Source organism: Odontesthes bonariensis, chromosome 18, assembly GCF_027942865.1.
Source record: "Odontesthes bonariensis isolate fOdoBon6 chromosome 18, fOdoBon6.hap1, whole genome shotgun sequence".
Lineage (NCBI taxonomy): Eukaryota > Metazoa > Chordata > Actinopteri > Atheriniformes > Atherinopsidae > Odontesthes > Odontesthes bonariensis.
The window spans coordinates 9,731,687-9,753,097 of record NC_134523.1 but is presented as its reverse complement, the minus strand read 5'-3'; the positions used below and the strand labels follow the sequence as shown (position 1 = coordinate 9,753,097).

At 40.9% G+C, this 21,411-nt stretch overlaps 1 protein-coding gene across 2 annotated transcripts; it reads left to right on the top strand.

Moving 5' to 3' along the window:
• The first annotated feature begins 1,442 nt into the window (after positions 1-1,442).
• ago2 (argonaute RISC catalytic component 2) lies at positions 1,443-20,510 on the top strand. Of its 2 annotated transcripts, none has more exons than XM_075450253.1 (20): positions 1,443-1,678; positions 3,433-3,480; positions 4,589-4,769; positions 4,857-4,977; positions 5,096-5,277; positions 5,470-5,606; positions 5,689-5,823; positions 6,084-6,171; positions 6,399-6,546; positions 6,654-6,773; positions 7,077-7,199; positions 7,314-7,447; positions 8,708-8,892; positions 9,721-9,880; positions 9,998-10,088; positions 10,430-10,624; positions 10,767-10,901; positions 11,286-11,387; positions 11,510-11,709; positions 11,823-20,510. In XM_075450253.1, the coding sequence occupies exons 1-20, from the start codon at positions 1,663-1,665 to the stop codon at positions 11,929-11,931; spliced, it is 2,610 nt and encodes an 869-aa protein (XP_075306368.1). In that variant the 5' UTR covers positions 1,443-1,662; the 3' UTR covers positions 11,932-20,510. The 2 variants fall into 2 exon arrangements, with proteins under 2 accessions (XP_075306368.1, XP_075306367.1); XM_075450252.1 differs by having other exon boundaries at positions 7,077-7,220.
• Positions 20,511-21,411: the final 901 nt, after the last annotated feature.

Here is a 21,411-nt window from a genome sequence, read left to right as displayed (position 1 = left end):
GTAAGTTTAAGACCGCTGCAGAGCACCCAAAAACCACGTTTGGTCAAACATTATACATTCAGTGGTGAACAGCGCCGACTAGTGGGGAGGTGCTGGACACAACGATTTGTGATAACAAAAAAAAAAAAAAACTCATAAAGAAACATGTTTTTAAGGTGGATTGATTGTATATCAATTTAAACAAATACGGTTACAGATTATTGGCCAGATGGTGCGACTGAAATGCAAATGAGGGAAACAAACCAAACAGTGCAAAAGCTTTAGGAAAAGAAGTGTGATAGACATTACCACGACTGGAAATATTTTGGCATTAGATTGTAACCTACATCACATACCCCACAGTCATACACTGGGGACACAATAGCCTAGGTTCGATCCGGTAAAATATTCACATTGTATCTGCAAAGAATGTGTTTTCAGTGTTCATTATACACATCTCCATGTTTATTAATTGACGGTATCTAAAACAATCACAAATTAATACCCTATAAGCGTTGACATGCACGCTTAAAGCTGTGGCTTGTGGTATTTCTAATGATCTGCTTATTTATTTGAGTTTAGCACCAAGTCTGATCCAACTCTTAGGCCTATATGCTCACTTCAACTAAAACCCCATTCCCCTAAAACAGGCCTTTCTATCAATATCGGTGTTTTTCTGCTGATTGAAGAAAACACTGAATACAACTCCAGTAACTTGCCACGCTAAACCGTTTTAGGCCATATTGGCAAGTGAAATAGGTGTAAACAAAAAATCCCATTGGCAGCTTATCCAATTTAGTACCCCGGAAATGCTTCCCCAACCAGGCCATGAACCATTTCCTGTGGTGTTTTAAACTCGGTTTATATACTCTTAAACCACTCAAATACTACGAGGCGCGTGATATAACGTCTGTACGTGTTTTTTTTATCCAAGAAAACGATCTATGTGGAAGTTATTCGCTTTGAATTTCGATCGACGTTGAGAGAGCGCAGCGTACGTCTGACATCATTGCAGAGGTCCGCGTGCAAGATAACTCCCCCCCCGTCCGCCATTACATCGACAGTAATATAAATTGCCACATAGTGGGGAATTCATAAAGTGAATAAGTTACAACGGTTAACCTATTTAAAGTTAAAAAAAACTACAGCTAATAACAAACAACATGTTTGGAAGGTGTTGTATTTTTTCTTTCTTCATAAGTGGATTAGCTGGAACTAGCTGTTCCGGATGTCACTACAAAGCAACTCTCCTTACTGCACTGGTGGGGTGGTCATATTTTTTAAAAGGAAAACAACGAAGAGGATTTATAAAAATAATAATAATGAATTTTTTTTTAAAAAGAGGGGGATCGTTTAGGTGAAACTCGTCATGGCTGACTAAACGGAAGTAGCCATGGGCGGAAGTGGATGGGAGGGATTCATTTTGATCCCCAAGGGTCTTTTCTGTGCTATCTTTTCTCTCGGCTCCTGTTTTGTGTGGTGGGGGGATGGGGTCGTGCCGAGGATGAGCGAGTCCAAATATTTACCACTTGGTTAACTAAATATCTATTTACTGAGCTTTGTTTCATCCCTTGCTGTTGGAAACCTTACAAATCGTCGGCTACGTATGAGTTTAGGTGGAGTTCGGCCTTCGTAAAGTGGAGTATCTGTACGTCCACAGCACACGCTTTAAAAGTCGACAAAATGTATTCTGCTGGAGGTAAGTACCGCGGCTAACATTAGCATCAGCTAAGTGATGCAGCTAGCAGTATTTAAAACACTATCGCAGGTTTTGCGTTTCCTTGCTACAATTCAACGAGTCGTCGCTAATACTCGCTTAGCTAAAGCACACTGTTTAATTCAATTGGTGTTTATGGAACTTCACAAATCCTTTTGCCGAAGAACATTTCGTCCCAGTCTTAAGTGGAGGCTCTCGTAACGGAGGGAAGCTTAGCTAACATGCAGCCACAACAAGCCACCGTTAGCAAAGTTAGCTTAAACGGCACCTCGTTTTCCCAACTTATGTCCGTTGAACCGACCTCTGTAATTGTATAAGGTGGGGACATACATTTTCTCAACCAAGCATATAATTGTAAACTTATATTTTTTAGTGCCATGCCACTTAAACACTTAACCTTTAGTTATCACAATATGCCCCGACCGGCAATGCTGCCTAATCTCAGCAGTTTTTGAATATGAAACACAACTTGAATTTTTATGTGATAGTTTTGCCTTCGCTATAATTTCTCAGATACTATCATAACACATTGTTATGGCAGAGCAGAATCTATGTAAATAAGAGTCTGGTCCCCCCCCCCCCCCCCCATGAAAGGTCACAATGTAAACACAATCAGAAATGTTTGCTGATCCTTACAGCACTACATTTAACTAATAGTTGAGGCAACATATCAAATGTGTCACATTATGTCAAAAGCATGCTCATTTTGAATTTGGTGCCGGCAACACTTTTTTTTTTTTAAAGCTGGGTTAAGGGTAACAAAAGATATTCACCTCGTGGAATATCGCACAGCTAAAGTTGATTAAACAGCACAGCAGGTTAGCAGCAGCATTGTGTGCAAAATCTTTAGTTTCACCACTGACATGAAGTAGCCCAATTTCGCATTCAATTTGAATGCACATTTTTACAAATCCCGAGAAACAGTTGTGCTATTAACGAGACAGGAAGCCAGTACTGAATGATATTGATCTTTGGTGGCCTCGAGCAGAATATTTTGAATTCCAACATTTTGCTGTTAAAATGGCAAAAGTCTGTCTCTTTGGTTCCCAACTACTTACTGAGTGTTGTTCACAACAGTAAACCTCCTCATGTTTATTGTGTTGCCATAAATTTCTCAAAAGCAAATGTGGGGAAAAAAAAACATGAATATGCTTCATTTTTTATTTTTCTAATCTTAGGTGTTCAAACTTTTTAACTTAATAGCTGTGCTTCTCATCATTTGGCTTTTTAGTCTGGGGTGATGGGGTTTACGTTAAACAAACCGCAGTGACAGAATATTGTGTTTTTAATTGCAATCATTGTTTGTTTTATTTGTTATAGAATGCCTCTTTTTTTTCTATTGTAAAGCTGAATTATGAAATAGTTGTAGCGGTATTGGGCTATTTCCAGGAGAATGGGTGGCTTCATCTGCTTTAGATTGCCAGCTTGCTCGACACCTTCTGTGTGCGCGTTGATAAGAGCCAATGATTGTAGACCACGATGCCGTGGACGTGATAGCGGCGCAAGGCCTGTTGAAATGACTCGTGCGCTCACAGTTGAATTATTTACAAATGAGTAGCATTCTGTGGTTTTCCTTGTTTTGTAGAGTACAACAGAACACGACGCAATTGCAGTTGTTTACTTTTAAAATTGTAAAACTAACTTTCTGGTCTGTTGTTGAATGTGCAACTTCACCATTCTTCTGCAAGTGGATTCTTTTTAAAACATCTGTAACATGTCATCTTTTCCCTCTGTAGCCACCGAGATGGTCGAGGCACCCCGTTCCTCTGGGTCCGCAAGCTCTGGTAAGCTTTTCCCATATTTGGGTTTTTGAGCCTTAAACTGGTCCCAGTAGTAGCAACATAATGGTTATTACATCCTTCCAGCATTTTCGTGAGATGGGTCACATGCTTTTGGTGCTCAGAAGCTGAAAAGGATATTGTCTTTGTCACGTTTACTATCTGGTCCTCATTTTGTGCTTTGTATTGAAGTGCACAGTTCATGCATAGAAAATGCATAAATGTGGTTTTTAAAGTTCATTTACGATGCTGAGCTGCCACGGAGACTGATCTGTTTCACTGACAGACCCCAGTGCTAGTTTCACTTTGTGAATGTTGATTTGGCTGATTGAAACGTGGGACACGTCAAAGACGAGGGCAGCAGACGTTCACCGGTGTCCCTGACACTCTTAACAACCAACCGCTGGCTTGGTGTGCCATGGCCTTTATGGGTGTTCGTCTGTTTGAATGAGCAGAGCTGGGGCACAAAGATATGGATATGAAGGGATAAGAGAGTGTGCTCAGACAGACCAAAATATCTGTAGTTATAGATCTGGCACTTCTCGGAGTAGCAAGCCTACTTTGATAAAAGAAAAAAAAGTATCACATCATCTAAAGAATGATTTAAAGAATAGACTCATGAAAGCATCTTTCAGGGTTCGGGAAGTGGAAGGTTCTGATTTGTAGCTGAGAAGGCCCAAATACTCTTACACTACTTATTGGTAGCTTTCAATTTTTTTTTTTAGCATTGCTGATGGTAATCAACTCTCAAGTATACTTTTGATACAGAGTAAACTGTATAATTTGCAACATATATTCAACTGATCAAGTGAGTCAGTCAGCTGGAACTCCAAAAAGTAAAAAAAACAAAAACAATCTTGAGTTGTTTTAATTGTTAAGAGGAACATTTGTCCAACAGCTGCTTCAGAATTGTGCTAGTTAAAAGCTTCAGTGCCCATCAGTGGTTGTCCAGCTTCAAGTCTGTTGTAGGAGGTCTGATTGTTTTCAAATCAAAATCGTTCATTTCTGCATCTAAACATATGATTTGATCTTGTTTAGGGCTTGTTTGATTTCTTCTTCTTGCCAATCTAACTGGTATTTTGTTGCTTTCCTTTATCCGACCCATGTCCTTCAGACCCCCCATCTCCCCCCGTGCCAGAATATGTGTTCAAGCCACCATCACGACCCGACTTTGGCACCATGGGCAGGACAATCAAGCTCCAGGCCAACTTCTTTGAGATGGAAATCCCCAAATTGGAGGTCTATCATTATGACATCGACATCAAGCCTGAGAAATGCCCCAGGAGGGTCAATCGGTATGTCCCCAAGTGTATATTTTATCAGCATGTCAGTGACTGAAATATCCTGGGGATTGTGGTGATTTATCTCAATTTTGTTCACAGTGAAATTGTGGAGCATATGGTCCAGCACTTTAAAACTCAGATCTTTGGTGATCGAAAGCCAGTGTACGATGGAAGAAAGAACCTCTACACTGCCATGCCTTTGCCCATAGGTAGAGACAAGGTATGTCTTTTACAGTGTCTGACCTGCATGATTAAAACCTCCACCTGTTGAAAAATTACTTTTAAAATGGCAGAGCATTACATCTGCTATTTTCTTTTCTTGCCCATTTACCACACAGGTGGAGCTTGAAGTTACAATTCCAGGTGAAGGCAAAGACCGCAGCTTCAAAGTATCCATCAAATGGGTGTCCTGCGTTAGCCTACAATCTCTGCACGAGGCGCTAGCAGGGCGGCTACCCAGTGTTCCCTTTGAGACTATCCAAGCTTTGGATGTGGTCATGAGGCATTTGCCTTCTATGAGGTATGTCTTTGGTTGTTGTTTGAATTGCCATCAACATACAGCCAGGTGCAAACGTACAATATGAATAAATGAGTTGTATTTAAATAAACAGAGTCTACATTTATTGATCACAGGTGATTAGTTTGCTTGTTGTAGCTTCTCTTTCTTAAAACATGTTAATCCTACTTCTCCACTGACTGTTATCTGTTACAGGTATACCCCAGTTGGACGCTCTTTCTTTACTCCTTCAGAGGGGGGCTCAAACCCACTCGGTGGTGGCAGGGAGGTGTGGTTTGGTTTCCACCAGTCCGTCAGGCCTTCACTTTGGAAAATGATGCTCAACATCGATGGTAAGCTATGCGTTACTTTGGAATAGTATGGAATAAGGTTGTTTCTATATATCTTACCGATTTGTGACTGTTTTGTTTGCAGTTTCGGCCACTGCTTTCTACAAAGCTCAGCCTGTAATAGAGTTCATGTGTGAGGTTTTGGATTTCAAAAGCATTGAAGAACAACAGAAGCCTTTAACAGACTCTCAGCGAGTGAAATTTACTAAAGAAATCAAAGGTAAGAAACGCTTAGGATGGGGCTCATTTGTCAGTGGGTAGATATAACAATTTTTTTTTCTCTGTAATTTTGAAAGAATAGTGATTATGACCTAAAAAATTAATCAATGTCTAGAAAATAATGTAATTATGAAATAAATATATTTATAGTTCAACAATTTACATTTAACAACTAACATTTCCATTTTCACACATTTCTGTGAAAAAATTTGTTACCATCATTTTTGACCACTATTAATCTTTTGTGATTCCTCCATTTAGGCCTGAAGGTGGAGATTACTCACTGTGGGCAGATGAAAAGGAAGTACAGAGTTTGCAATGTGACCAGAAGACCAGCCAGCCACCAAACGTGAGAATCCCTCCTTACTTTCTCTTTAATCACATCATTTAAATGCTGTGAACATGCAATTAAAGATGAGCATCCAGAAACATATTACATTAAACGTGAGACGCTATGTGCACCAGGGAGGTCGAGATAATTACTCCTTATAAGTATTTTTGATTATTCAAAAGCATGACTTTTGAAGTGTTGAAGCTGTACCACTGACACACTGTTTCTTTTCTCTATCCCACCAGGTTCCCCTTGCAGCAGGAGAATGGCCAAACTATTGAATGCACAGTAGCACAGTACTTCAAGGACAAGTACAAGCTCATCCTGCGATACCCCCACCTCCCATGTTTACAGGTGGGACAGGAGCAAAAGCACACCTACCTCCCTCTAGAGGTAAGCATCACCTACATTTTGCGCTTACAGGGTTTATTTATGAAAAATGTCCTCGGTTACTATCAGTTACCTTCAAAACCTGCTTAATTTTCACATGACGTCTCCAGGTGTGTAACATAGTGGCAGGACAGCGCTGCATAAAAAAGCTGACTGACAATCAGACCTCCACTATGATCCGTGCCACAGCCCGATCAGCACCAGACCGTCAGGATGAGATTAGTAAACTGGTAAGTGGCAGTGTGCTTTGAAACTACCAAAATCACAAACTTCACAGGCCCCCAACATTGATATCGACAAGTTTTATACAATGACATAACTAACATGAGTCAGAAAGCACAATGTTTTCATTTGATCAAAAGCTACAGGCCAGAATTAGTCTGTAATATTGCTCGTTGGTCAGAGGCCCGTATGGGACCATGCCAAAGATTATTAAACAGCTAACGGGTCCAATCAGGTGATTTTTGGACACGCAGGCAGAAGAAAAGAAAACATCTTAATCAATTGCTTTTTCCTTTTTCCCCCCTTTCCAGATGAGAAGTGCCAACTTCAACACTGACCCTTACGTTCGTGAGTTCGGAGTGATGGTAAGGGACGAAATGACTGAAGTAAATGGCCGCGTCCTCCAAGCACCTTCGATACTTTACGGCGGCAGGGTATGTCGAGAAGCAGCTCAAGTGTGTAAACGAGTGTCTGAACATGCACTATGATGCTATTCTGTGTGACAAGATGACAAGAACTAAGAAGCTCGATGCTCATATGATTTGCAGAACAAAGCAATAGCCACACCAATCCAGGGAGTTTGGGACATGAGGAACAAGCAGTTCCACACTGGCATTGAGATCAAAGTGTGGGCCATAGCTTGTTTTGCCCCACAGAGACAGTGCACTGAACTCCTACTCAAGTAAGTGAGATTCCCATAAAGTGTCTTATGGGCAGCGTTGCCACTAAAGAGAAGCTGGGGCTGTGCAATATGGACCGATTTTCATATCACAGCCATTTGATTAACATTTAGCTGATCCAGGCTGCTGCCTTTGACTGAACAGAGCAGACAAAGAGGAAATGCAAGTTCTGGCACATGTGGAGCTGTTCAGATATAAATTATTAGACTTTCTATGTGTCATTTCAGATTTGCACACAAGTGCATCTGAGCAGAGCACCAGCTGTTATTTTGTGCTTATAGATTGTCCCATTTAGGAACCTCTTTCACTGTGCTGTCGGGATGTAACGGGACATGTGTTCTATACGGCTGTTAATTTATTCAGAGTACATAAGCAAGGCTTTGTCTAGTTCATTCAAGTCTATAACTGGATGGTTGAGAGTCTATGTTATGAGCTTTCTCATGTTACATGCCAAGTGTATTACATGTAAAGGCCAATTTATACTTTTTGATGCTGACGGTTGCAGAGGCTCTGCAACCGTCAGATCTGCTCTGTGCGCGACCACGCCCCCCCGCGCAGAGGCTCTGCAACCGTCGTCGCGCACCTCAAAAAAATCCTGACAACGCGTCAGACGGTTGCAGAGACCAACGGAAGTGCGCAGACAAAAGCGGCTGTGATTGGTCCTCGGTGTGCTTTTCCGGTTGTCTGTGTGGCTTCCTCCTTCGCATTTTCGCCAACTCCAATAAAAGAAGCTGTTCTTCTTCAATGTCGAGCAACTCCAGATCCATATCTTGCATACACTTTTTTTTTTGAAAGATAAACACTTCTGCCGGCGCCGCCGAAGTTCTCGTCACCGCCCACCGAAATTCTCGCGAGTTGCACTGCTGTGCGTCCCCAGACCGAGGTTGCAGAACCATAACATGAAAAGTGGTTCGCGACCAGAGCAAAGCAACACGTCAAGACGATAGACGCAGAAGTATAATCCGCGCTTAAGACTGGCTGCCTTCGTTTTTTCCAAGTTCCGCTGCACAAAGCGGAATTTCCTTGTGGTCCGAGTAAGGCTCAAGTTATAACAATCATTGAAGTTGTAGAGTTTGAAAACTGGAGAGTAGGCACAATATCCTACAATTGGGTGTTTGCTTCAAGTATGAAGTTTCTCACCTGCTTTTGATTTTGCTTTGATTGTTGTGCATTAGATAAATGCTTTTCAGAGCTCATTTTTCAGTTGTTTTACAACCTAAACTGCTTAACCTTTTTAAATAACCACATTTTTCATTTGTCAGAGCTTTCACAGATCAGTTGAGGAAGATCTCACGTGATGCAGGAATGCCCATCCAAGGTCAACCTTGCTTCTGTAAATACGCACAGGGGGCAGACAGCGTCGAGCCAATGTTCAGGCACCTCAAGTACACCTACCAGGGCCTCCAGCTGGTGGTGGTCATCCTCCCTGGGAAGACGCCAGTCTATGGTGAGGGATCAACACACACATTCTGATCTTGTGTTGTTAGGTTGGGAAGGTTCTACCTCACAGTCTGTATGTTTCCATCTGGTAGCGCAGCAGAATTCAGTCTATCATCATTTTGTCATTTTGATTAATGTTTTTCTAGAATTTAAGATTACTTTTATCACAAGCTGTCGTATGGTTTTCAGATTTTTTTTTTTTTTTTTTTTTATCTGTGGGGAAAAATCAGCTCAAATTTCTGACAATGAATAGTTCTCGTTTTCAAGTTGTTGGCTTTGTTGTACTATTCCCTCCTTGAATGTGCTGTCAGTTTAAGAAGTTAAGAAGTCACTAAAGCCATCTTTACAGTGATGTCTCAGTTAGACCTGTTGCTGTGGTTCTTCAAAACCTACTAACCTTTGAGTAAATATTAGCAATACATGGCACACAACCAGTCACACTGCACTGGGAGCACAGTTAATCTAACCTGACATCAGCTTTGTTCTTCATTATCTTTACCGAGACTTTAGACCTCCATGTTAAGCTTTTAAGTACTATGGATTAAATGGGAAAATAATAGAATTGTGTTCTCTCTGTTGTTATCTACATCTGCTATTTGATTTGAGTCCCAATTATATCCTCCCACCTAACAAATTAACAGCATTTCCTCCAGTATAGAAAAATGTATTTATAACAGTTTGTCAGTGGCAGCATATTGGACCTGCGATAATAAATCCCCTAAAATGGCTGTAAATAGTTGAGCTGAGCGCACTGATGGGATACACCAGAGCAAGTATCAGTTTTACATCCGATCAAGTTCAGTTGATTGATCTCTCCTTGTTGTGTGTTTTACAGCTGAGGTGAAACGTGTTGGGGACACAGTGCTTGGTATGGCCACACAGTGTGTGCAGGTGAAGAATGTACAGAAGACAACTCCTCAGACTCTCTCCAACCTCTGTCTGAAGATAAACGTCAAGCTAGGTGGGGTCAACAACATCCTCCTCCCGCAGGGCAGGTTGGTGAAATATACTGAAATGCTCACTATCGTGACAATTAATATTCAAGACATTTTTAAGACCGAAAAGAAATGTCTTTGTGTGTTGAGTTTTCTGCTTTGTGCGTTCCTGTCCAGGCCCATGGTGTTCCAGCAACCCGTGATCTTCCTTGGTTCAGATGTGACTCATCCACCTGCAGGAGATGGAAAGAAACCTTCCATTGCTGCTGTGAGTAGCATCTCACCACAACACGAGGATCGAACTGTATTTGAGGGGGGGTAGCAAAGCATGCTATGTAATGGTACCAGATCTTTTCCTGTATTTTTTCCACTCCAAAAGTGGATTCACTGTTATTCTGTTTAAGGTGGAGAGCTGTTCAACCATTTTCACTTGCCATAAAGACTTGTTTCAGAGGCGTAAGCTTCTTCAGCTTTGCTACAACTTTCGTTCCCCTTTTCATTCTATTTGAGCCTAAAGCAGCGATTGCCATTTAAACTGTTTAATTTCTACCATTGCCTTTCTAGGCTCTACCTATATACATTTTGATGTGTTTTGCAATTCCACTTTAGGTGGTCGGTAGTATGGATGCCCATCCCAGTCGATACTGTGCCACAGTGCGGGTTCAGCAGCACCGTCAGGACATCATCCAGGACCTGGCCAACATGGTGAGGGAGCTGCTTATCCAGTTCTACAAGTCCACCCGCTTCAAGCCCACCAGAATCATCTACTATCGAGATGGCATCTCCGAGGGCCAATTCAGCCAGGTGATATGCAAATCAGGGAAGATGCAGACTAAGCTAATTTTATGTGAAGAGAACTGAGGTTTGCATCAGCATGAGTTTTTAGCTTTGTGTTGTTTCACCTGTTAATTTTTAAGAACTTTTTTTTTTTTTTTTTTTCATGCAGGTTCTTCAGCACGAGCTGCTGGCCATCCGCGAGGCCTGCATCAAATTAGAGAAGGATTACCAACCTGGTATTACCTTTGTGGTTGTACAGAAGAGACACCACACAAGACTGTTCTGCATGGACAGAAACGAGAGGGTCAGTGTGATGTCGTCGTAATGAGAGGAGTTTTGTCAGATTTTAAGTAGTTTGATTAAAGGCCAAAATCGTGTGATTTCAATGTACTTTATTAACATATACATTTATATGCATTTGACTGTTACTTTTGAAGTAGAAAGACATTCATCAAAGCTGTAGTCATGTACAGATGTCAACAAGCCAGCTGCTATTGGTGTTGATGTAAGTTTAAGAAGTAATCAGGTGGCCCCGGCTTTCCCCTCTACTTGATAATTTCCATCTTTGGGAACTGTTTGTCTTTTTCAGTAGAAAATGTTCATACTCCCAAAGTATTTTACCTTTCCTACTTGAATGGTCTCAGTTTATTGCAGCTTATTGTTTTGATGTAGATTTTTTTTTTTACAGGTTGGGAAGAGTGGCAATATTCCCGCAGGGACCACAGTGGACACCAAAATCACTCACCCCTCAGAGTTCGACTTCTACCTTTGCAGTCATGCTGGCATTCAGGTAAGAGCAGAATTATCAGCTGTAGTTGAGCTCTCAACTAAAGGCTTCCCATGCATCTGCACTGTACATATGATGTAGGCAGCAAATCGTCTCATATGCCACACCTGTCATCGTCTTTGCAGGGAACCAGCAGGCCGTCTCACTACCATGTTCTCTGGGACGACAACCACTTCTCATCAGATGAACTGCAGGTCCTCACCTACCAGCTCTGTCATACCTATGTGCGCTGCACTCGATCTGTTTCCATCCCAGCTCCAGCCTACTACGCCCATTTAGTGGCTTTCCGGGCTCGCTATCACTTGGTGGACAAAGAGCATGACAGGTAAAGACGGACATTTGTCTCTTTGCTTAACAGGTCTGTCCACCTAAGATCACGACTAACCGAGCCTTCTATTCATTACAACTCTACGCCTGTTTTCAATCATTTCTTTTCAGTGCTGAGGGCAGTCATACATCAGGCCAGAGTAATGGGCGTGACCAGCAAGCCTTGGCCAAGGCTGTTCAAATCCACCAAGACACCCTACGCACCATGTACTTCGCCTGAGAGCAAAACAGGCCCAGGTTGGCGTGGGTGAGACCCCACTGATGGAACATGCTACCCTTCGTTGTCTGGCTGTCAGCTGTAGATAGTATCACAGTGGTTTCACATTGTGATCTCCCTACATTACAAATCTGTCAGTTACCCATAACTCTACAAATGTACTTAAGCCCTTAAACCTACCAAAATGATACCAGCTATCACACTGTAAGATGCAAAAAGATGCACATAGCTGGAAGAGGTTTTATTTCCACGTTCTGTACTAGTGTATATTCATTTGTTTTCCGGAAATATGTTCATAGTTCTGAAAGGAAATGGTAAGGTTTTTACGGGGCAAAAAGAAATTTACCATTTCTAAACTAGTGGGCAATAATAACATACAGTGGGGTGACGTGCGCCATCCTCTTCCCGTTTTAGTTTGCTAGGGCCTCTGTGCTTAAAGGGAGAAAGTCTAATTATGAGGGTCCCCATTTACTGTTTATGTCCCGAATGATTTCATCCTCTGACAAACATTATTTACCAGCCAATCCAAGCGAAGTGCTCTGACCACGATGGGTACTTCAATCAGGACAAAAGTACTTAATATATTTAGAGTCGTTTTAAATTTTTTTCAATCTTTTTTCTTCATTCTTTCCACATAGGGCACTATGTGATGAAAAGTGCCATGTGAGACCATCTTTCTTTTGTCACTTCTGTTCAAATCAATCTATTAGTCGGCCCGCGTCTGCTGGGTGTTTTTTTTTCTTTCTTTTTTTTCTTTCAGTATTTGTCCTTGATTGTCACCGATGAACATTTCATGCCAAATCTGGTGACGGCTAGAAGATTCTTTTCATCAGATTGATTTCTTGAACCAACACATAGTTAATTCCTGGATGAAAGCATTTATCATCTAGAGACTGGAAGAACAGCCATCCATCGTTGTCCCGCTCATTAGTCCCATAGAGTTGCATCAGTACTTTTCATACCAAGAAATCGTATACTGGGACTGGTACCCTACAAGGACACCTTTCCAATGTATTCTGAGCCGTGTTGATGAAAGACACATGATCTGGAAGGGGAACATGATGAAATCCCTTTGGTTCCCTTAGTTTTAAAGTCTCTTTTTTTTTTTCTCCAATAATTTTTCAAAGAATATGCATGTAGCTGACTTATGTTTTAGACAAATAGGCATTTGTAATGATTGTTTTTAAAAAAAAAAAAAAAAAAACTTTTTTTTTTTATTATTATTGTTAACCCATCTACCCTACTTATATATATTTTTTAATGTATATAGCATCAGAAAGCAGTGTCATTGTCACAAAGGGATATATTTGTGTGGCTTCTCGGTATCCAGGCGTTCGGTACAGGGGAGTTTTAAGTTTTAAGAAACCCGGAGCAGTCATCTGCACAGAGTCTTGATGTTTATGCAAATGACTTTTTAAACAAGTCTTTTTACTATATAGTAACATTGCCAATAAGGTATATTTTAAATAAGCTCTCAGTGGAGGCTGCTGACAAATTTTAAGAGAACTTTTTTTAAAAAGACCGGCCCACATATTGTCTAAATTAATTCTATTTGTATACATATTTTAACAGCAAATATTCTCTTGCCTTCTAAGACTGCTGCAGTCTTACTAATGAACCTGATATGTTTTAACATCCTCCTTTTTTCTTTTTCTTTTTACTACAAAGTTAAGTTGGCGAATTCAATTTACCTTGATTGGAGGCGAGTAGTTTATATTTTCTAACTATGCATCGTTTTTAACAAAGAGATTTAGCAGAGAGGGCATCTTACGTGAATTTGAGTCATTTTTAGAGGTAGACAATCAGGGCTTTTTGTTTTTTTTCGTGTGTGCGTGCGTGCGTGTTTCTTTTGTGTGTTTTTAAGTATTGCATTTAGTAGCGTTTCTTAGTGATTATCAGCGTCTTCACGCCTTTCTAATAGGATGAAGTATTTATGCGATCATTTGTACTTGTGGTCATATTGTAGATTTTATAGCCTAAATCTTGGGTTTATCCTTTGTAACACAAGCTTTCCCAGCCAAACAAGATTACAAACTTTTACACGATTAATATTCAAGAGACAAAGAAGCACAAAAAAGACCGTTTTTGATTCGAGGTGCTAGAAGCTTTCACTGTAAATCACCTTAAATCCTCACTGGACTTGGCCCCACGAGGCTTTTTAGTTGAGTGCTTTTAAAAAAAGAAAAGGAAAAAAAAGAAAGAAAAAAAAAGCGTAATAATTTCCGAAGACTCTTTTTCTCCGTAAATGACCTCCTATGTTTCCCCCTTTTGGCTCATTACCTGTAAAACAACTAGAAATCCGACTGACTGTGTTTGTGGGGCATTCTGAAAATCATGTACTTGATATTTACTGTTATGATGTCATTATTGTTCTTATCGGTGCTGGTCTCACAACATGTAAATTTGGATGCACTTTTGATTGCAGAGTATTGGTGTGACTTCTGTAGATGTGTATTTCTCAGTTGAAACAGGAGGCTCGGCCATATTGTTGCGACACTGGTGTAATTGCACGGAAATGGCCTTGTGTTCTACCTCTTGTTACCTGTTCAAGTGTTATGGTAACATCACACTGCAGGCCATTTCTGTATAATTACCCCTGCTATCTATCTAATTGGCATTGTTTGAGTCTTGCATTGACAGTAAAAGTTTTAAATGCTTGTTGTGCATGATGGTGAACAAGCATTTCTCAGTTTATGTAGTTGCGCCTTTTTTTTTTTTTTTTTTTTTTTTCTTATTGTTTGACTTAAACTGATGAGGCAGAATGTGTTTTTTTTGTTTTTCCTTTTAAATAGCTTTGCGCGTGAAGCTGTACGACCAAATTCTTGAACTATGTTTGTACCTACACACAGCTTTCTTGGCTTCTTGTCCTTTTATCCTATGCACCACTATGATGACACTTTTCTTTTGACTCCCTGGTTTTTCCACCTGAGCAGCACTGCAGCAAATGCAAAGCCCCCCTCCAGCGACGCTCTCAGTCAGACTGATGATTTAAAGTCTAAGAAAGCTGGTGTCGTTCAGTGCTGAATAACAGCGAGGCTTCTGTTAAGGTGTACCGTTTCTATACAGTGATGCATTTAATTCCTCTTAAGCACCCGGCTTTTCCAGATACAGTCACTTGTGTCCTATTCTTGGAAATGTTGAGCGGCTTTGTTCCCGCGCGGACGTGGCCACATTGCGCTTTGCTTATTCGAATCTTCGGTTTTCAAACTGTGATTCTTTGGGTATTTACCAAACTGTCTGGAGGTTGTCCTCAATTAGAGAACTATCACAAAGCGTAGAACCAGGAAGTGAAAGTAGGCGGGAGGGAAAAAAAGGAAAACTTTAAGGTGTATTCGAAAGGAGATGGCTTTGCATTTGTTGTCGCTGCCTCTTTGTGTTTTACATTACAGACACCAGCACCTTATAATACCAGATCAGAATGGCATTGCTTTTCCTGGGACATGAAACTCAAATTTTTGACTATGTTACTTTTGCACTAAATAAACAAGAGTGAACTTTGTAGCTATTCATGCATTAAGAATATTTATCAAGAGACAGTATCGCTGCCATTTCTGTTTTTTTTTTTTTTGTTGTTGTTTTTGTCTTTGCTTCGGCATCGGTGGCTCTTAAAAGTAAAAGATGCAAGAGGTCTCATTGTGTTCACTCGCCGTTTAGAGATAGCCAGATCAGCTGATCTGGTGGGAACTCCGTGTAGCTCAACCAGCGCTCAGCGCGTCATTTTACAGAAACAACCTAATGCCTTTAAAAAAATACAAAAAAAAAGACGATAATGAAAGGGTTTGTACAGTGATGTTGAGTAAAAAGATGTTTTTATGCAAAGCAAATTGACAGGTGTTTAAAGGAGCTGTGGATAATGAGGATCGTGCGATCCTTGCTTGTTGGAAGGCAAAGTGCTGTGCTGGAGGTTTTCACGTGATTTATGTCCAACACTGCGATGCGCGTGTAAAGCCCTGCCTCAAGTACGACCTCCTTATTTCAAACGCAACCGCACGCTATACATATCAAGACGCAAAGAGAGGCTCGCTGGTTTTCGTCGAAGTCGTCTCTGTCAATAATGAGTCCAATCAAGAATGTTTCTGAAAGCAACCGATGCTCTTTGCCTGGATGAATGTGGCACTACTTTGCAGGTAAAATGGTGCGCAAGGTGCTTAATAATGCATTTGAAAAACCTGAAGTGGTGAACCCAAAAAGACTTAAGGGATTCCATTTTCCTTTCTCTTTGCCATGGAGGAAAATGAATAAGTTTTTTCCTCAGTTTGGCTTTCTGTCGTTTTTCCTCAGAAGTGACCAGACTCTGAACAAAGCAGGCTCTGGAGATGGCTAGTTGTACAACTAAATGGCATATCATGAGTTAAGCTAATTGACTTAATTCTGTTTAGGTTTTCCTTTCTTTTTTTTTTTCTGTGGCGTTTAGATTTCTGGTTGAAAGAGACTGAGATCAAATTCCTCCAAGTATAGAAACCAGCCTGCTTGTTGACGTTACTTTGATATATATATATATATATATATATATATATATATATATATATCAATTTTTTTTTCAGTGCTCTTGGAATAAAGATTTTGAATAAAGCAACAGCGGATACATGAATTTATTCCAAACCGTCACCCTTTATATAACCACGTTTCTGCTGCTCCTCTTGTAGAGAAACTTGTTGCTTGTGTAAAGAAACTTCTTGTAGAATAGAGCCTATTTTTCCAGTTTCACATTATAATGAATGTATTTAGCGTCTGTTTGGTTTGTTGTATTGTAAAAGCTAGTTGCCTAGTACATTTACACGCAGCTTCGCATCTTAGATACGGCCCTTTTGCATCCTATTTCTTTCCGTTTTTTTTTTCTTATTTATATTAGATTATTTAGACATCGCAGCTAATATCGCTGATCTTCTCATGGATTAACTCGTGTTTAGGAGATGTCCGTTTCACACTGGTGCAAAGAACGGTCCTCTTTTCTGCTTTGGCGTCGTGTGTAAGGTGCGTGCTGTAACCAGTAAGCTGCGTGTGATCGCGTGAGTGTACATATACATTTCACATATATATATATGTGAATATTTCTTAGGTTTTTTTTTTATCTTTGTTTGAGTTTTGGCTTGTGCTTCAGCCCTCAGTCTGATTCTTGCCTGTCCCTCGCAGAGTTGTCTGGTAAAGTCCTCCCTAAGTTCGGCTCATTTAGCTCTTAAGCGCAAAGAGGCTTTTTCTTTGATGCTCATCTTTCTTGCGTTTGTCGATTTTTATTGTTACGCAGCCTGTTTACCAGATTGGAGTGCTCGACCCACTCCAGCTGGTATTATTTTCCCGTTCCTACTTTTAGATAAAAACCTTCTCTTTGACAGTTGTCATGCTGCCCGCGTCCACCCAGTCATCTATAGCCACAGTGTGTAAGTGTTCATAAAGTCCATGCAGTTTAAGCTCGCCAACAATATTGTTTGTAGCTACCAGTCTCGGCTATGGAGTGCAAATTCAAATGGGATACTGACATACCTGAGGAGAGACCTGTTACCCTTCACCTCCAACGGATGCAGCTGCGTTTCAGTTTGGTTTTCATTGGCCCGTGCTGCGTCTAAGAACTGGAGTGTCTTTTAGCCGCTCGTTAAGCATCATTTTCACAATCATTTTAAGATATTTACTTGTAGAAAGTCGTCGTATCCTCACGTCTTTTGTGGTCTGTAATTTGTCCATTCGCGACAGTTGCCAATGAAAGCCAGGGACTTTTAAACCCAAAGAGATGCCAGAGTGGGATGCAGCTGCGTTCACTGGACATACGAGGTTAGGCTTCGTGATGAGGTCAATCGGATCTTTGCTTTCGGAGAACTGTTACAAAGCATCAAACCAACGCCATCAAACGGCTATAATCGTGCAAAAAAAACCAATGTGGATATTTTTGGATCTTTTCCAAACCATCTTTAGTCTGGAGAACGACTCGGCTTTTTATTTACCAACTCGGAAAATACTACCTCAGAGCAGTGTCGGGTGCTAGCTAATAGTCTCCCTAATTTATAAGAAGGTAACATAGTAAAATATTGTTCTGACCAAAATGACACAAGCCAATATCATGAGACGGCACTGTTTTTTTTTTTTTTTTCCCTTTTTGGTTTGTTTTTCTGAACCTTTTTAAATGGTAAAGCCAACTAATGGTGAATGGCTTGGTTGGCTGATGTGGTTGGTTACAGTTTTAGGGGACCAAATTTATAGAATCGGGCGTGTCATTGTTTGGTGTGAAATCGTCCTTTTTTTTAAATTTTTTTTTTTTAAAGAGAAAAGCAGCGGCGACAACAGAGCACAATCCAGGACTCACTCATTCACGAGTGATTTTTAAGCCGTAACCATGACTGGATCTTTCAAAGTGCCATCATAATTGTAAATCCCTCGGCGATCATATGGAATGTTTGTGGCGGCGAGGGGGATCGTTGTAAGACGTACGCGGAGCAAGTCATGTCGGTGTGTGGGCTGTGGAGCTTTGAAACTGTGGGTCTTTTGTAGTATAACGGTCCGCTGATTAAAGCAATGCTCAGCTGAACACGTTAGACTCTCAGCTGACATGTGGTCTGATTTAGAGCCGGCTTTTTTTCTTTTTTCTTTTTATTTAGTTTTACCAGGAAGTTGAAGCGGTATGGTTTCATAGTGGATAGAGCCGCACCACCCAGAGCTGCAATGAAGCAAACACACAGTTCACTTCTGCTTTTCCTGCAAGTCCAAGCGCTTTGCACCATTCACGTTAAGGGTATAAGATGTAGGTGAACGTTTATACTCACAAAGGGAATACACGCTCTTCAGTGTGTCAAATCAGTCGACGAAAGGCACATACGTGATTGTTTGTCATTGAACTCCACATTTAGTGTGAACTGATAACACCCAGCGTTGCACAATGTTTTGTGCGCGTGCCTTTTGTCGGATTTCTCCTCTCCGTCTGCCCGGGCGAATGGATTTTGCGAGTCCTCCTTTCAACGTAATGGTTGGACGAAATCTGCTTAAGGAAAAACAAAAATTGTTGCCCGCTTTTTAATTATCATGCAACCTCGAGTGTACATGCTGCATAGAACGATCAGTATTTGTGTTTTGCACTTTGAAAGCAGTCTCGAAAAAGGAGGAGGGGGGGGAAGCAATGTGCCCGTGTGAGGTGAGGCAGAAATTGTGAAAAGAAAAGAACAAGTGACGAGGTATTTTATGCTATCAATAGGAATTATAAGGAATAATATGACTTTGAAAAGCTTTTCTAAAAAGGTTGATATATCTATATACATATATATTCATGAAGTACCTCATAAGCCTGATATATGCTGCATTGACTTATTTTTTTGGTTTGTTTTAACTTCATATTGTACAATAACATTTGATAATTTTTTTTTTTTTCTCCCCCCCCCCCCCTATCGGGAGGTTTGAATGTCACCACAGGCTGCGCACACGCCAACCAGTTCAACCGACGAAATTGTAACGTGATACACCTTGTGGCCAAATGATAATGTCTCATTTATGCAATCAACACATAAATCTCATGCAAATATTCTTCAGTTCGACTTTTTTTTTTTTTTTTTTTTACATCCTGTTACGTGTGTGTTTTTTGTTTTTGCCTGTTCCCTTTGTGTCTGTAGCCAAAAAAAAAAAGATTTGGGAGACGAAGAGTCGATGTGCGCCAAGCATCTGTGTTACAATGCGACTGTTGACTCAGGTATTGTGATGAAAGGGCTGTATCTGCTTTCTGCGTCCCTGTCCCAAACACCCCACCCCACCTGGACCCCCACCCCTTTGTCTTAAGATAGCCTTTGAGCTATAAGTAAAGTTCCTATTTGGCCTTAAAAGTTGAAGAAATGATGCACTACAATTTCACAGACTTGACGGACAGCTCGATTCCCGTACAGACGCAATGTTTTACAACGCCACGCCGTGTCGTCGCCATGTTATCTACCTCCTATGAATGTAGAGTCTGTCCTGGAGTTGTGGTCGACCGCAAAGCTTTTTCTTTTTCACTTACGGAAGGCGGACAATCATCTGTGGACTCTTTTTAAAGATGAGAAATGAATTCCACCTTTTCATTTGTATAATTCCTTCCAGGACACTCCAGGCACCCCTCCCGCCCGCCTGCCCCCACCCACCCACCCGCTTGTCCCTTTATACCCTGTGCTTTTTCCATTGTAAGCGATGGAGAAGCAAAGTGACCAAAGTCTCTTGGCAAAGGCAGTCCTGCAAAGCTGTGTGAATTCAAACCTCCCCTCATCTGTGTCACTCTGAGCTCAGCTTGGAGTTTTATATTCTAAGATAATTCTTTCTCTTTTTCTCCCTTATTTAAACCACAACATGCCAAAACTGAATTTGTTGTCATTCCTGTTCTGGTGAGGGTCTTCATGTTGCTGAATGAATTTGTTCACATCCACCGCTAAGCTCCTTGTTCTTGTAAAGTTGTAAGCTTTTGATTTCTATTTTACATTTCCATATTTTTTTTTTTTTTTTTGGTAACAATTACGCTTACAGAACACAAGATATGCTGTAAAACCCCGTTAGGACATAATGTGAATACGTATCACTTAATATAGTTCACTCTCTGGCTTGACTGTAAGTTGCGTTAATTAATAAAAATGTCTAAAATGTGTCGCTGTTGCGTTGTGATTTGAAAATGTGGAACATTTTGTACTCCCGACCCGGACTAAAAGCTTCTGACTTGCAGCGTATTCTGGACCTCGGACAAAAAAGGATCGTCTCGCTTTGTGTCATCAGATGCCATCGTGAAGAGAGAAAAAAAAAATATGTTAAAGGTTCGGTTCCCTTATCGCAGAGAGCTGTGGCAGCACGCTGGCCCTGAAGCGGCTAAACTGAAGTCTGACATTTAGACTTTGTTATTATTAGACTGTATTCTGTCAATACTCTTGTCAAACTGACTTCTTTTTTTTTTTTTTTTTTTTTCCAAATATTTTTTTGGGCTTTTTATGCCTTTAATGGATAGGACAGTTGGAGAGAGACAGGAAGTAGGGGGCAGAGAGAGGGGGAAGACATCCAGCAAAGTGCCGCCCGGTGCGGGACTCAAACCGGGTCCAGCTGCAGCGAGGACTGTAGCCTCTGTACATGGGGCGCCTGCTTAACCCACTACGCCACTGACCGCTCCCAAACTGACTTTTGAAGGGAACCTACCTTCTCACTTCCCAGGGCTCAGCTGCATTCCAGCGTCGATTTGGCAAAACTTAATCACAAAGGTGTTTGAAAACCCCTCTGAGCTTCTGGTAAACAGCAGATGAATGAAGGGTGACTTAAGAGGAGTAACACCTTGGCCATGTATTTTTTTGAAGAAGAAGAAATGTTAATTGCAAAACCTGGCTTCAGATTTGTTGTTTTCCAATTCAGCCACACGTCACGTCAAGAGAGTAATGCAACTTAAACACTTTCTAGATGGAAATCGGATTATCTTTGTACTTCAAATGGAGGAGTTGGACATCCTAGCCTCGAAAAAAGACGGACCCATTTAAGGTGTGGCATTGTCGATCTGTTAAACATATT